Raw genomic sequence first — 17,650 nt, 5'->3', positions numbered from 1 at the left:
GGGTTATATGGAAATATGGGTAACAATCTTGTTTTAGTATAAGCTCAAGTCAGTAAAATATGGGTTTTCATTTACTAGAAAGTTATTTACAGTGTAGAATAAAAAATGCCAAGAGGTTGGTTACCTTTACAATAAATCCCCATGATTTCATGGATTCTTTGATATTTTCTCAGTAAGGTTCTTGATTGTAAACACAACTTTTACAGGGATTTATCTCTGAGATTAAAAATCTTTGAATTAAGGATAATGATTAAGTAGCAGAAAAATTGTATCTTCTGAGAATGTATATTGAGTCATGGCACTTCCTTCAATGGCTTCCTTCAATGCTATTGCATGTAGAATAGATGTCAGCTCCTTATTATGATATAAAAAACCCTGCATGATTTGCCTTAACCTTCTTTTCTACCTCATCTTGGGTTATCTCATCTGTTTCTCCTCATGCTCCAAACTCACTGTATTTTTTGTTTGTTTCATTTCCCAGCTCCTTCAATAGCCAACCTTTTTCCTGCCTCTGGCTCAGGACCTTTACATCAGCTAACTTACTTTTTGAAATACTGGTTCCCTCTCAAACATTCTCATCCTCTATCACTTTTTAAATGCCTGATTTTTTCTCCCTATTTGGTTTTCAGCTGAAATAGCAACACCTTTTTCCCTTTATGTATTTGTGTTGTTTTTCTGCCTGTCTTTAGGCTGTAAGTTCTAAAGATAGAACTTTACATCATTTCTACCTTGTTCACAGTTGTATCCCCAGCAGCTACCATGTGAAGCACATTCTAGGCACAAAACATATATTTGTTGAATAAATTAATGTCATGGAAGTATCTTTCATAGGCAAAATCCATTACAAATGGAAAGATAGGTTTCAGAAAGCATAAACATTGTATATGTTTACAATGTTAGTAAATGATGTTTGAGTAAATTTGAAGATCTCACTGGCTTTATTAGGCAATTCATGAATGGGGCAGCATCCCATCTATCAATAAGAATGACACTCTAAGGGGGTAGTACAAAATAGAAAGTTTTTATAGGAAGAAGGGTGGGGCAAGAAAGCTATTAGCAAAACTTATGAAAGGATTATTCTTAGGCTAGGCCATCTTCTTTTGGGGGCAAGGGGAACTGCATGATTTTTAACCTGCAGATCACCTCTTCTTCTTTTGGGGAGTGGCAGGATGGAGAGGGCCAACGTGACAGATTACCTCATTGGTGCTGACTGGAAAATTTCAGACTGGTTGATTAAGGCTACGTTTCTGAAGGTCAAAACTGCAATTAGGTTAGGTATTAAATCTAGGTTTGGTATCCTGGGCTTTAGCACAAGTCATGACATTTTGGGCCTGTGTTTTTTTCTGTTTAACAATATTTATAGTTCATATGCCTAATGTGAACTGATTATACATGATTAAGTGACATGTGTTTGATATCACATTTTTTCTTACCTGTATCTTACATCAATGTCATCTCAAAATTCCTTATTACATCCCATAATCCAAAGAGTTATAATCCAAACAGACATCTGTGTCATTCTTTTATATGAATATCTCTATTCAGTACACCAATGCAATTATTTAAATTTTCTGCAGAGAATAATACATGAAAAGAATATTAATATATAGGCAACTTGAAATGGTCAATATAATTTTATGCAGGCATTGTATGCATAAATGTGTTATAATCCAAAAGAAAGATGTTACCAAAATATATCTACTGCATGTAAGTCAAATCATTAACTAGCAACAATATATTAAGCAACATTTAAGAGTTGGTATAATTTTTTTTCATTTGAATTAAGGAAAACTAGCATGAAAACCAGATGAAGTCTTAATATTTTCTCAATTTATAACTTTTCTCACTATCTTTACCTTATTTTGCTAGTTATATTTGTATATTTGAAACAGTTGTATATTTGAAATTAAGATTTAATGATACTTTATTTTCTAACTTTTTATTCCATTTAACTTGTTCCTAGAAATGTTACTAGGAATATTAATTTTCCTTGAGATTATATAATATTTTAAGATGTACTATAATGCAATATTTTTGCTTTTTTAAATATATCAACCTTCTAAGACCTACTGAATAAAAGAAGAATATATGCATTAATTTCCCCCTTTTTAGTATCAGATTGAAATTTTTCCCAGGGATTTCAATTTTAAACAGTTATGTCCCACTCAGTCCATTTTTTTTTTGTTTTTTTTTTTTTCTCCAGAAGATGGATTATTGTATGCTCAGCACTATATTCCTCACCCTGTCTTCAGAAGAGTCCTGCCATCTGTGTGTTCCTTTCCAGAATATTTCCTCCAGGTTGACATCTCAATTTAGAATTTAGTTATGTGATTGAGCTTCACTGTGAACCAGACTGTGATTGTGGTCATAAATTTCTTTTCTCTGGAAGGCTGCCTCTCAAATGTTTATCAGTTAGCAAGTAAAGCTAGTCAGTTCTAGGTCTTGCTCATTCACCCTGAAAACAGTATTCTGGAAAGATAAAATGACTTAATGCACACATAATTACCATGTAAGCCTGTTTTGACGTTACAGAAATAATTTTAAAACCCTATTATTCGTTTATATTGCCTTGCAAGACATAGAGTTTCCTTTTCATTTAAAAATTATTTCCTTTGCTTTTTATTCTTCCACATCACAAACTTGAAGATCTTTTTTGTATAGGAAGAAAAGAATCCTTGTGAATATAAACATGAACTATTCATCGAGTTCACTTTTTCCTTGAAAAATTGTATGTGCTCATTCAAGAAATTATTGTTTGAATTTTTGAGAAAAAAAACATGTTAGGGAATGAATTAAATATAGATAAATTAATGAAAACAAAATATATTTTAATTTTTTAAAATAAAAATCTATTTTGGCCTTAAAGCTAGATAGGTTTATATTTAATCTAGTTCACTAGGTCCATGGTATGTAAACAACTTTTGTTTATTATGCATTTTGGCAGGGTAATAAGCAGAAAAACAAGCTAAGAATATAAAGAACTGAATTTGTACAGATACAGGTTAAAAAAATGTTGGGAATATTTTCTTAATCAGATAATGTTTTAAAACATGATAAAGCAATGTAACCACTAAGAAAGAACATAAAGCAGCCATAAAACAATGTTTCCCAGGATTTTATAAATATTCTCTGCAGCTTAGAATTTTGTAATGTAGAGAAAACACATTTTGTGATATGGCTTAGCAATATAAAATTAATGGAAGAAATTGGAGAAACCTACTTTATGTAGAAAGAATGTTCTGGGAATATTTATAATACAAAAGGCTGAGGTATACAATCACACAAAAACATTTTTGAAATGCAAAGGAAGGCACATATGAAATGTTACATTTCACCTGTATTGCAAATTTCTGTAGGGCCAGTCCTGATCCTGATAATCAAGAAATAACGCTAATTATAAATACTATCATAGACACAGCAAATGGTGACTAGTCTTGGTATAATATTACGTAGTTAACTGGATCACCTACTGACAGTTACTGTGTAGGTCAATTGGGAATAATCCAGTGGTTATCTCATAAATTCCCTAGTCTGCTATGTGTGTCCAGGAAATTGTTATCATATTCTGGAAAAGAGAAAGAGAGGTGAAATTTCTACAGGAGAATTACGATTCTTTGCTCAGGAGCTGTGGGAGCCACTGTAAATCTGAAAGAGCCTTTTGTCATGGACCAGAAGCCAGCAAAAGACTAGGACCAGCCTTTGGGTACCCAAGAGTTTCTGCTCCAGGAGTTGGGAGCAGAATGGGTCACTCACAATGGCCATAGTGAACACAGGATCTAGTCTACAGGATTGTAACTGCTGAAGCTTCCAATTTGGCATTGTTACACTTTGGTATCAGGATGAAAAAGCCCTTCCAACCTTTCCTGGCCTTGCAAGACCCACAGCCCGCCAGCTTTGTTTCTTCCCTGCATTGGTCTGGCAGTTGCAGTGGAACACAGGTCTCCAAAGTACTTCCTGTCTCTATGGAAACTGGCAAGCAGCACCAGACTGATGGCCATGTTCTATAGTGGCTGGGCAGAGGGGTGGCACAGAAGGTGGATAGCAGGTGTTGTACTCTGTAAGGCGAGCTGAATCTGAGAGGATGGAGTAGAATCAAAGAAAAATAAATTGTATGTGGTAGCCTAGGAAAACAGAATACTTAAAGTTTTTCAGACAAACCTAAAAGTTGGAATAAAAGGAAAAAATGACTGGAGAATTTTAAGTGTTTGAAAGAACACAGGAGCATTCCAAAAGTGGAAATATTTTGCACTTAGTTATCAGTCTTAATTTTTCCTCTAATTTCCCTTCTCACATGATAGAGCATTCATCATAGTTCTCTTGAGAATTATAAGCCTCCATTAATGACATTTGTGCTTTTCAAACCAATAGGCTTTAGTATGCAATGTGTGTTTCAGCCCATACAACTACTGAGCCACAACTTTCACATTAGAAGGTTATTTGTTTAGAATGCCTTCAGTAATTTAGTGGAAGTAATAGCATGCTGTGTGAGCATTTAGATATATTTTTAGACTTTAATTTAAGCAACAAGAATGATCTTGAACTTTCTAAAATGCAGGTTCTTTGTGTAAATGCCCCGAACCAGATGATAGAACAGATGAGAGAGAGAGGATGAGAGAGAGAGAGAGAGAGAGAGAGAGAAGCACAAAGCTGAGAATAGTAGAAGGGAAGACCCTAAATAATAGTAGACTATCTTTGTATTTCATTTAAAAATGAGTTACCTATTTCTGTCATTTCTTGTTGAGGTTTATATTTAAGAATCTTTAACCTATTTTGTGTCTACTAATCTATCTGGCATTTGGGTTTTTTATAACCAAAATAAGAGAACCTTAACATGAGACCAGTATTTTACATTTAAAATAGGGTTCTTGAGCAAACACAAAAATATTTTAAAACAAAGCAAAACATTATGTATGCCATTTGATACAGGTGCCAATACCTCTGTTGAATTAAATAATTTTGTAGACTGAGTTGACAGTTTTTGCTATGTATAAATATATTCCAAAAGGAAGGCTCAAAATATGTGACATTTTTTATGTCATGAGGAGTTTACACTTTTTTATTGAAACACTGCATCTTAAATTCTCTTCACATCTTGTTCTTACTTGTTCCCATTCATTGTTTTTAAATCTGGTTCTTCCTTTGAGAAAGTTTTGCTCATTTTCAGGAAGGAAAAATAATGAGGTCCTTAGTTCCTGTCAAATAACCCACAAAATTTGATCATTTACCCTGAAAAATCACTAACTGTTAACTCCCTCTCAGATGTGCAGAGCCTCAACCTCTGCCTGTCTGTCTAGATATATCTCAGGTGATTATTGCTCTTAGTAAGTAAGCACTCATGCACAGTGTGCACTGATCCACTGTTGTGGCCCACATTTAATCTTTAGCACAGGAAAAGAGATGGAGAAAACCGTTGCTTTCACTCATTATCCATTCAGGAGATAGCAAAGCTTGAATAAAACCATTTATGGCAGCAGAGCCATGCTTTGGGATCAGTGTTCAAGCATGCATCTTCCCCTGTCTGCTCTCTTTCAGCAATACTGCTGGCTTCAAATATCTCTCTTCACTGTTACACTTATTGCTTCTCTATGCTAATGGCACATCACGGCCTGCCACCAAGGTTGAGGTGGCCATAATCTTAGAATTTGTCTCTTTGTGTTCTGTGTGACAGTGTGCTAGGTTCTTGGTGGTCAGACAGGAAGGCATGCAAGAAATGTGTGAGGGAAAGACAACTCTGAACTAACTGAGGTCAACAGGAGTCAAGTTTCAGTTCACTTGATTTTGAACTTGGTAATTGCTGATCTAGACAAAGCAAAGTTTGAACCAATCTTTTCCTAAGTGTATGACAGGTGGAAACATTGAAGAAATAATGGCAACTATTTAAAGACAGGGTCAGGAGAGCTATCTTTTCAAAATATTGACCAATCATTCTTCATTAAAGTGTCTTTCACAGCAGTAAATTAACAAATTATTTACATATAATTACTGAAAGTGACCTAAATGGTTTTCAACCAATGATGCTAGTTAGAGAGAAGTAAATTCAGCAGCCTAAGAAAAGCTAGCAGTTCAATGGGGAGAGGGATAAATTAGGAGGTTGGGATTAACATATACACACTACTATATATAAAATAGATAATCAACAGAGACTTATTACATAGTGCAGAGAACTCTACTCAGTTCTCTGTAATAACCTATATGGGAAAAGAATCTGAAAAAGAATAGACGTATGTATATGTATTACTAAATCACTTTGCTGTACACCTGAAACTAACACAACATTGTAAATCAACTATACTCCAATATAAAATAAAAATTAAAAAGAAAATTTTTAAAAACCTAGCATTTCAAGATTACTGTCCAGGAGCAGAGAAAAAGGGAGCTCATTTTATTGGGAGAATGGTGGGGGGAAGGGGAAAAAGACTGTTGGAAAGTGATATGAGGAAAAAGGAAAAAAAACAAAGAAGAGACTCACACTATGAAGAAAAAGAACTTCAAAAGCAGAAGTATACTGCATTGCAGAGAGTTTATTGGTTTTTCAGAAAAAACAATAACAACAACAACAAATCAACTTTATGCTAAAAATGTATGTAACAGCCCCCTCAAAAAACATTGAGAGTGGCTTTTTCAGTGGTGTTCTGTAAACGTTTAACCACTGGCTCTGTAGGAAAACATTGACTTGCGTTGTAAGCCAATTACCATGGTGAAAATACTCCGAGTTTCAAGCTACCAAGTTATGTCATCACTGAGCATAAAGGGAGAAGACCTGCAGTCAGTTGACTCTCTCACCAGTTGAGCTGGTGTCTGTTGGCTCTAGCATATCACTGCTTTTACTTGAATTTCAAATGTTCCTTCGCTTATTTAAAAATAGATATAAATGGTCTAAATGCATCTTAGGAACGTTTGACTCCAAACTATATGTTTCTTTTATAACAGCCACTGAGTCAGAATTAAGCTCACTTTATTTTCAAAGTGACTCTGTGGTTACACATGTGAGGTTTGAAGACTGAGGGCAAAAGTTGAATACCTGGCTGCCACACTTTCTAGCCATGTGACTCTGGGCACATCGTTGAATGTTTCTTTGCATCAGTTCCCTGTCTTCCAGATTGAGATGATGACAAGGTTGGCATGAAGATTAAATCATTGATAATGGAAATGCACTTCGAATAGTGCCTAGCATATTGTGAATACTCAGTGAAGATTTGCTGTATTTTTCAAATATTTACTGCTGGCTTAGTGATGGTTGAGGGAGGAGATAACACAGAAGGGCACTATTAAAATGGATGTTGATGCAAGGGAAATTGGACCAGGAACGGAAGATAAAATATTTTCCATCTCAGAGGTCCATCTACCTAAGAGGGCTTCGATATTATATTATATTTGGTATATAGTATATATTATTATACTTAATATTCAAAAAAAGTTAGTGTTTTCTATGTTTTTTTCCCCTTGTGGAGCATAAATTTATCACAGTCTGTCTTTTTGTGTACCATTTTGGGAGCTGACAATGGTATTCGATATGTCTGTTCTAGATCACCATCTGTTATATCTTATGTACAGCCCTTAAGATTTTTAAGCAGAACTTTACAAAAAATGTTTTAAGACATGATACTGATAAGGCTTTTATTATTTAATTTTTCCATATTTTTTTTCTCACTGAGGAATTAATCTCTCCTTCTGCTCCTCCATTTTGACCATGAACAAACGCAGCAGACTTGAGTTACTTTAATCATTCTGTTGTCACAAATTCCCCTACAAATGCCGGCAATTGCTCCAAGGGATGCTTTCATTTTGTACAGTAAGTGCCTAGTGCTCTAATCACAGTACAGAATGTTAAGCTATGTAGCTGATTCTAAGGTAAGTAAGATGCCCTAGTTACCTGACCCTTAATTAGTTTAGAAACAAGTAAGGGGGATTGATATTTATGCAAAAAATAAAAAGAAATAAATACAAGGAAAGGAGGAGGAAAATGATGGCCATAGGTTGACTGGAAAGATAGCCAGCTTCTACAATTCCAAATTGGAAGTTGTGTTTCCTTTAAGTCTCATCATAAACTTGTTTGAAAAAAAATGACTCCTCTGAAACGCGGGATGGCGGTGAGCTTAGCCAGAGGAAGGATCTTTTTAAAATTGCAACAAAAAGAATAAAATACCTAGGAATAAACCTACCTAAGGGGACAAAAGACCTGTATGCAGAAAACTATAAGACACTGATGAAAGAAACTAAAGATGATACAAACAGATGGAGAGGTATACCATGTTCTTGGATTGGAAGAATCAACATTGTGAAAATAACTATACTACCCAAAGCAACCTACAGATTCAATGCAATCCCTATCAAGCTACCAATGGCATTTTTCACAGAACAAGAACAAAAAATTTCACAATTTGTATGGAAACACTAAAGACCCCAAATAGCCAAAGCAATCTTGAGAAAGAAAAACGGAGCTGGAAGAATCAGGCTTACAGACTTCAGACTATACTACAAAGCTACAGCAATCAAGACAGTATGGTACTGGCAGAAAAACAGAAATATAGATCAATGGAACAGGATAGAAAGCCCAGAGATAAACCCACGCACATATGGTCACCTTATTTTGTATAAAGGAGGCAAGAATATACAATAGAGAAAAGACAGCCTCTTCAATAAGTGGTGCTGGGAAAACTGGACAGCTACATGTAAAAGAATGAAATTAGAACACTCCCTAAGACCAAACACAAAAATAAACTCAAAATGGATTAAAGACCAAAATGTTAAGGCCAGACACTAGAAAACTCTTAGAGGAAAACATAGGAAGAACACTCTGTGACGTAAATCACAGCAAGATCCTTTTTGACCCAGCTCCTAGAGAAATGGAAATAAAAACAAAAATAAACAAGTGGGACCTAATGAAACTTAAAATCTTTTACACAGCAAAGGAAACCATAAACAAGATGAAAAGGCAACCCTCAGAATGGGAGAAAATATTTGCAAATGAAGCAACTGAAAAAGATTAATCTCTAAAATGTACAAGCAGCTCGTGCAGCTCAATATCAAAAAAACAAACAACCCAATCCAAAAATGGGCAGAGACCTAAATAGACATTTCTCCAAAGAAGATATACAGATTGCCAACAAACACATGAAAGGATGCTCAACATCACTAATCATTAGAGAAATGCAAATCAGAACTACAATGGGGTAACACCTCACACCAGTCAGAATGGCCATCATCAAAAAATCTAGAAACAGTAAATGCTGGAGAGGGTGTGGAGAAAAGGGAACCCTCTTGCACTGTTGGTGGGAATGTAAGTTGATACAGCCACTATGGAGAACAGTATGGAGGTTCCTTAAAAAACTAAAAAGAGAGCTACCATATGACCCAGCAATCCCACTACTGGACATGTACCCTGAGAAAACCATAATTCAAAAAGAGTCATTTACCACAATGTTCATTGCAGCTCTATTTACAATAGCCAGGACATGGAAGCAACCTATGTGTCCATCAACAGATGAATGGATAAAGAAGATATGGCACATATATACAATGGAATATTACTCTGCCATAAAAAGAAATGAAATTGAGTTATTTTGTAGTGAGGTGGATGGACCTAGAGTCTGTCAGACAGAATGAAGTAAGTCAGAAAGAGAAAAACAAATACCATATGCTAACACATATATATGGAATCTAAAAAAAAAAAAATGGTTCTGAAGAACCTAGGGGCAGGACAGGTATAAAGACACAGACGTAGAGAATGGACTTGAGGACATGGGGAGGGGCGAAGGGTAAGCTGGGACGAAGTGAGAGAGTGGCATGGACATATATACACTACCAAATGTAAAATAGTTAGCTAGTGGGAGGCAGCCACATAGCACAGGGAGATCAGGTTGGTGCTTTGTGACCACCTAGAGGGGTGGGATATGGAGGGTGGGAGGGAGACACAAGAGGGAGGAGATATGGGGATATATGTATATGTACAGCTGATTCACTTTGTTATAAAGCAGAAACCAACACACTATTGTAAAGCAATTATACTCCAATAAAGATGTTAAAAAACTAAAAAAAAATTTAAAAAAATTAAAAGACTAAGAACCTCAAAAAAATAAAAATAAAAATTAAATAAGCCTCAATGATATGATCAATGCATTTTAGAAATTCTTGTTGATGGTAAACAAGATGGATACTATACCACACCTAGACTGCCTTCTCCCTTGCCATCATACTCTCTCCTAGTTTCTGATTATTTTGCAGAAACTCCTTAGCAAGTTTCTCTTCCTCTGTGCATCTTTCAGATGTTGATTCATACAAGGGAAGGCCTGTAGTAGGGCCCCCAAAATACTTTTTTGATGAATACATTGAGGATGAATCCTTAACTTTGTAACATACTAATTTTTCTAATTGGAAAAATTAATAATGTCTTTAGAAAGACTCTCTGAGATTGAATTAAATGACAACCTGTCAACTTTGAGCCAGGAGGAGTTAAAAGCGAAAAGTAGAAGCTCACTTGATGCTGTCTCCAGGTTAAAACCAGAAGTAAAAGGCAGTTCAAAGCTTTGAGAAGAAGTTTGACTGCCTACAACACTGGCTTTTGAATTGATTTTGGAAACCACATATCCTAAGGGTATTCAGGATTAGTAAATTCTCCATATGAGCTTGCTCTTTATTGGGAAAAACTAAATTATTTGAATGCAGGGATTTTAGGCTGCAAGGTCCCAGGGAACTGAAGTCAGAATCCATGTGGGGAGAAGATGGAGGGAAGCTGTCCTAATCGCCTACCTGGAAGGACAAAGTCTAGGTGTGCTAGTGTCTGTAGAGTCCCTGGAATGTAGAACACCGTAACAAATATTAGTTTCTTCTATAGGCCAATAAGAAAAGACAGAAATAATTATCAAATATAAGTTCTAAATAGGATAAGATATTTAAGGGCAGTTAACATTGATATCTTCCCTTATTTGATTTTAATGTTATAATTGAAATTTATGAGGACATAGTTCAGCTAGGTATGAATTCAAAGTTTCATTTTTGAAAGAGTACTCTTTTTTTTTTTTTCCTTTCATTGTTTTCTAATTCACATTTAAACAAATAGTGATATGACCCAGCAGCCTTTGTGGAAAAATAAGAATAAAATGTTGAAATTTCAGAACAAACTCCAACTGGTTCATTGACTCTGTTTCACCATGGAAAAATCACTTAACCACTCAGTGTCAGTTTACCCATCTGTGAAATGAGAAGGATAATATTTTCTTATGGGGATGTTTTGAAAATTATTTTGCAAATGTAGTGGATGAAATTGTTGCAAGCATCACTGCTCTTTTTCCACTTTAAAGAAGCAGACAGTATTATTTATGTACCAGTTGATAGTCAAATTGTCATCTGGGATGAACTATGTATATTTATTAGCAGTTATGTGCTTTTTATTACTTAAAGGATCCCCTCCTCCCCTAGATTGCTCAGTTTATGCATTATGTCAATGACTGGGCACCTAAGCAAAGTATCTTAAAAACATTCTGAGCTTCATATTTATGAGCTGCTAATCTGATATCTTTGGTAATTACTCCTTCTTTCTGTTTTAGCTCATGTTTTCTCTGATGTGGTTTTTCACCTCACCTCACTTCACAAGATTGATAGTTCTCCATGTTTCCCTGCTAGAGGTCACCTCTGAGCTGAAGGCAAAACACATCCCATTCTGGCTCCCGTTGACTTTCAAGTCAACTATCAAAGAGTTTATTCCAGACATTGCCTAACCTCAATTTAAAAACTCCACCCTAAAGATTACAGGGAGATATCCTGGGGAGTTGCCATAGTGACTCTAAGAGGTTGGTATGGAGGAGACAAAGCTACTGATAGCAGATTTTTATACTTGATAGGCTTAATTATATAACGTGGTCATGAACCTCTGTGCTTGTGTCATTTAGGTCTGGAAAGAAACTTTCCCCTTCAGGCTCTTCTCTCTCTTATGGTGCCAATCAACGGGCTTCTTGGTAATAAGATTCTTTATGTCAATAGCTCTAGCATAACCTCAGGTGGTGCTTGTAGTAATGACAGAATCATTACAAAACTAAAGAAGAAAAGGAAAATATATTTCATGGGTGTGATTAAGTTATCATAATGTTCTTGCATATGTAAATTATCCTTGACTTAATAAAGTACCTTGCTCCCATAATAGTATTTTAACCTGGCTTTAGAAAGTCATTTTTTTACCCATGTTGATAATTGTTACCAGACTTGGCAGAGTTCATCTCCAGAGCATCTTGCTGCAGTAGAATTTACGTATTATGTTTCTGTGTGCAAGAATTTTGTTTTAACTATTAGAAGTGCTTTTACTAAGTAATGTTATTACATGAATTATTACCTTAACAAATTAGTATAACACTTAGGAAGATAGAATTGATTACATTCTAATGATATCCAAATTGACAATGGTCATTTATAGATACGTTTTTCCTTGATTATAAAAGAAATATATATTCATTGGAAAAAACATCAGCAAACTACAGAAAGGAACAAAAAAGAATATTGTCGCTATCTCCTGGGCTAGAGTAATCACTTTAAGATTTTGATGGATATTCTATAAGATGAACACTTTTTGAAGAATACTTACATTGTTTTCTCCAGCACATTTTGTATTTCTAAAAACAGCTATGTCTACAAGAAACCCTGGTGAAATAGGATTCTTTTTTTATTTCTTCTATCAGAAATTAAATCTAAAGTTCTAGTATCCATATTTTATAGGCTTTATTCAGGATTATAAAAGCTACAAGGAAACTATTTTACCTGTTTCTTCTGCCGCTTTTAAAGAGTTCAGTTCATCCAAAATTATTATCTTAAAAGATAACCAGGTCTAGCACCATATAATTAATGCAAGGCCAAGGGAAATTAATGATAATCATGTTACAATTTAAATATAAATCTTCATGTGTGCCTAGGAGGAGAAGAAGCTTTTCTGGAGCATGTGAGGGAATGTAAAGGAATCCTAATGGTATCTCAAATTGTTGTCTTCTGATTAAGTGTTTTCAATTATTTTTTGCCTTTTTGTAATATATAGTTTTGCTGTTGTTTGGTTGGTTTAAATTTTACTTGGAATGAGGAGGTAAGTCCATATAACTCTTGGGAAGTTAATCATTTTAGAACTTTCTTTTAATCAATCTTTTCTTTAATCCCCTTTTAGGCAGCCAAGGACAGTTTCCACTCACACAGAACGTAACAGTTGTTGAAGGCGGAACTGCAATTTTGACCTGCAGGGTTGATCAAAATGATAACACCTCCCTCCAGTGGTCAAATCCAGCTCAACAGACTCTGTACTTTGATGACAAGAAAGGTGAATACATTTTCTTTTAAATGTTTTAATCATATTCTAAAATATCCTAATTATAATGAATTTATTTTTCTGAGATGATTCAAATTATTCCTTTTGATTACCAAACTGCTGCTGCTTGTATTTAAACATGTTAAATATTAAATACTTTAGTTTACAAGTCATAAACACTAAAGATAACCTATGTCAACTTTTTAATAAAATAAACAGTTCTAATTCTGTTTCAAAAATAGTTTTATGCCTTCTCTTAACAATTATCTTCTCTCAAGATACCACATGATTTTGTTTTCTTGTAGATGCCTTTCGTATAGATTGAATATTTTTTCCCTCACTCACTCCTGGCAATAGGATGTTATTTTTACTAATCTTAGTTAAAATATTTAGAAGATACTTTATGATTTTGGAAAGTTCTGTGCTTTCTCATGAATTCAGTTTAAAAGTAAGAATTATAGAAATGATTCCAATAATAAGTTTAAGTTACTCCATGTTTCCAAAATAAACTGAAATTAAGTGAGAAGCTGTATTTACAAGTTGAGTTGGACTTCAGTGATTAACTGGGCTTTCTAATTGGATGGTAGATTTTGATTAAACATTTTTAGAGAACTAAGGCAATTTATGTTATATAATTCAAGCAAACAACTAAAAATGTATACTGAATTTCTAAGCCGTCATCCATTGTTATAAACACTGGGAGAAAATGAGTTCATCAACTGTAGTGAAAATATGGAGCTGTTGCTTTAGATAAGTTTAAATTATATAGGATATAAATATCTGTATAATAGCTATTCAGCATGGTCTTAATTCTGTGGCCTAATTAGTTGACACATAAACTTAACTATGACAGAGAGTTAGGAATGCTAGCATTTGTTGTTCTGGCTAGCTCGCTCCCTCCCTCCCTCCCTCCTTCCTTCCTTCCTTCTCATTACTCTATGTCGGTACAAAAATTAAAGCTCAGGGATACAGAACTCTGGTGAGAACTGACCTGCTAAACCCAAAGCTTCTCAACCTCAGCTGTATTTTACAATCATTTGCGATGCAATTAAAACACTGTGATACTGCACATGCCTGAAAGATTCTGTTTGGAAAGCTCCTGAGAACAACTGGCCACGTAATCTGAGGTAGAAATAAGAACAGAGCCATGGATAAAGCTGTTAACAGGAGCAGCCACCTGTAGAAGCTGGTGCAATCAGTGACACAGACAACCCTTTCGTTTTCTCTATTGTTCTCCTGAGCAGTTGTCACTTGCTCAACACGTACAGGTTACTCTAGTCATGCTAACTCACGCTAAGCTTCTGCACTTAGGCTCTGGCACAATTTAGCACGTTTGTTTGCTTGAGATAAGCCTTAGGATTGAGGAGGGCTAGGCAGGTAAATGCAGACAAAAAGACAGTATGGGAAAATCGTGATATGAAATCTTTAAAAAAAAAATGCTTTTATTTTCAAACCCTTGCATTTGAGGGACATCACTGTCAAGGATCCCTTCCACTACATCACAAGGAACCAAACCAGGGACTTGTGAAGGAACAAACATGTTAGTTTGCCATTTATGAAAGGTTTCTTTATTCAATACTTCTCGTTATTCTGTTGCAACTGATGATTAGAACCACAATAGAATTAGAAAAAGTCTAATATCAAAAATAGAAACCTGTTATACTATACACACACAAACACACACACACACAGACTAGCTTTTTACAACATAACTCTAACCTGTTAAGGCAATAAGGAAAGAAAAAATGAAATAAAGCAAATGCATGCTTCAACAATTCATATGATTAGATGTATCTAGTATTTTGTAGCAGTGTAAAGATACAGGGATATTGCTAAATATCCCAGATACAACATGATGGGTTTTTCTCACCATGATTATCCTTCAGAAAAGAGGGGCTTTCTGGAAACAAATTCTTTGCAAATCTAGTATTTTATTTGAAAATAAAAGCATTTTATTTTAAAGATTTCATATCACAATTTTCCCCATACTGTCTTTTTGTCTGCATTTACCTGCCTAGCCCTCCACAATCCTAAGGCTTATCTCGAGCAAACAAACGTGCTAAATTGTGCCAGAGCCTAAGTGCAGAGGCTAAGTGTGAGTTAACGTCACTAGAGTAACCCGTACGTGTTGAGCAAGTGACAACTGCTCAGGAGAACAATAGAGAAAACGAAAGGGTTGTCCGTCTCACTGATTGCACCAGCTTCTACAGGTGGCTGCTACTGTTAACAGCTTTATCCATAGCTCTGTTCTTATTTCTACCTCAGATTACGTTGCCAGTTGTTCTCAGGAGCTTTCCAAACAGAATCTTTCAGGCATATGCAGTATCACAGTGTTTTAATTGCATCTCAAATGATTGTAAAATACAGCTGAGGTTGAGAAGCTTTGGGTTTAGCAGGTCAGTTCTCACCAGAGTTCTGTGCCCCTGAACTTTAATTTTTGTACCAACATAGAGTAATGAGAAGCAAGGAAGGAAGGAGGGAGGGAGGGAGGGAGCGAGCCAGCCAGAACAACAAAACAGGTGCTTCTCATTGATATTACTGCTGCCACTAGGAGTCCCAAAAGGCATTCTGAGTAGCCTTTCATGCTCTCTGGAGACCCAGGTCTCTGAGGGTTCTGGCTGTAAGGGCTGAACAAGTATCTCAGGATGGTGGCCCATTGGTTTAACTAGAACTGGAAAAGCCTTTGTTGTTTACTTGGAATTATTAGCGAAACAAAAGCATGCTGTGAGTGGGCAGTTGATGATCAGCTAAAGGAGGCTTAAGTGGAACCCCTTTTCCTAGGAATTTCTCTCAAGGAGGTTATATGTGAATATTCAGGAATTTCTTCACAAGGGAGATAGGTGTCTGGGGGTAACTGGCTAAAGTGAAGCTAATATTGTAATATTTTTTATTCAGGTGAAATAAAGAGGAGGGCAGTGAATTCAGGCTTTTGCTACCTTGAGCACATCTAACGCGATCAGTAGCTTTCCCCATTTACAACCGGAGAAATTGCGAGTCAAACACTCAAGGAAAATTTGTCCACAGATGTTCAGCGAATGACTGGTAATGAAGGGATTGGAATCCAGGTTGGCCTATGTTAGTTTTAACTAGAATGCCCCTGAGAACAAAGGTGTCCGGGCACCAAGTCACTTTAAATATAACCCAAGTGGCCTCTGCCTTTGATCTTGGCAGCTGCCTTTTAGTTAAAGAGCAGCAGTTATTTTCAAACTGTTGAAGGTGTATATACAGTAAGACAGAGGGATACATTATAGTCAGCACTGCCCAATAGGACTTGCTGTGACGATGGCAATGTGCTATATCTGCAGAACAGTTCTGTAGCCAGCAGTCATGTGTGGATACTTAAGTTAATTTTAAAATAATTAAAAATTTGGTTTTTTAGTCACACTAGCCGTATTTCAAGTACTCAAAAGCCATGTGTGGTTACTATTTTGGAAAGCACAGTTCTAGATGATGACTCACTCTTTAGATGCCAAAATAGACCTTGTCCAATTCCAGCCTTGGCTGTAGAATATGCATTTTCCAACGGAGAAAACCCCAAGTCATCATTAAAATGTATCAAATATTCAATAAATGAAATTTTACTGTTTAAATTTCACAGATTTAATGGCGACATTGTAGCCTAGAGACAGGGAGTCAGATCTGACTTCTAATTCTGCTTCTGACACCAACTGGCAGAGAAATAAAAGGGGCTCATCAATATCCCACCAAATCAGATGTTCTAGTCTTTGGATCAGAATTGCATTTTTAACAATTTCTCTACTTTGCACCTGAAAACCAGAAATCATTAACCTATGAAGTAGATATTCAATTACAACTCCATTTCATTTCTGCATAGTTTTTGTATGAAGACTTTTTCTATAACACTTAAGAAACTACAAATCTAAATAGAAAATAAAAATCAAGAGGAAAATTTACAGGTTCTTATGGGTCAGAGGGACCTAGAGCAAATGTAGCCACTTGTATGGCCCTCTTCTCTTTCTTTTTACACAAATTTTACCGTATCTGTTATAAATAGTAGGTAAGCACTTGGGATAGAGTGGGTATAGGGAGGCAGGGAGAGTAGGGAGTCGAGTTCACTGAAACACCACATGAATGCTGTGTGGTATTTGGCAATAGAAATTTTTAAAAGATCAATTAGGTCATTGTGTTTGTTTCTCTGCAAGTGTGGGAAAAAACAATTGAAGTAGTACAATCTGATCACTTAATGCTCAGGAAAGAACACTTCAATTCCTTCCTATTATTGACAGAAAATACTTTGTACAAACATCTCCAGGAGTGCATAGTATATGCATTTAACAGACGTATCTCTGTGTGCTTGTATGTGTTTTTGTATAAAAATGTAAAATACATAACATTTTGTGATACTACTAC

The 17,650-nt window shown here is 35.5% G+C and overlaps 1 protein-coding gene across 3 annotated transcripts in view; it reads left to right on the top strand.

Annotated features, from left to right (window-relative positions):
* CADM2 (cell adhesion molecule 2) overlaps positions 1 to 17,650 on the top strand; it is a 1,037,555-nt gene that overhangs the window by 780,984 nt on the left and 238,921 nt on the right. For all 3 annotated transcript variants that reach the window (XM_036851520.1, XM_036851521.1, XM_036851518.1), the window contains one exon: positions 13,142 to 13,291. In XM_036851520.1, coding sequence (XP_036707415.1) covers positions 13,142 to 13,291 — 150 coding nt within the window. The remainder of the gene's footprint in view (positions 1 to 13,141; positions 13,292 to 17,650) is intronic.

This window comes from Balaenoptera musculus, chromosome 4 (assembly GCF_009873245.2).
Source record: "Balaenoptera musculus isolate JJ_BM4_2016_0621 chromosome 4, mBalMus1.pri.v3, whole genome shotgun sequence".
NCBI lineage: Eukaryota > Metazoa > Chordata > Mammalia > Artiodactyla > Balaenopteridae > Balaenoptera > Balaenoptera musculus.
This window is presented reverse-complemented; position numbering and strand designations above follow the sequence as displayed.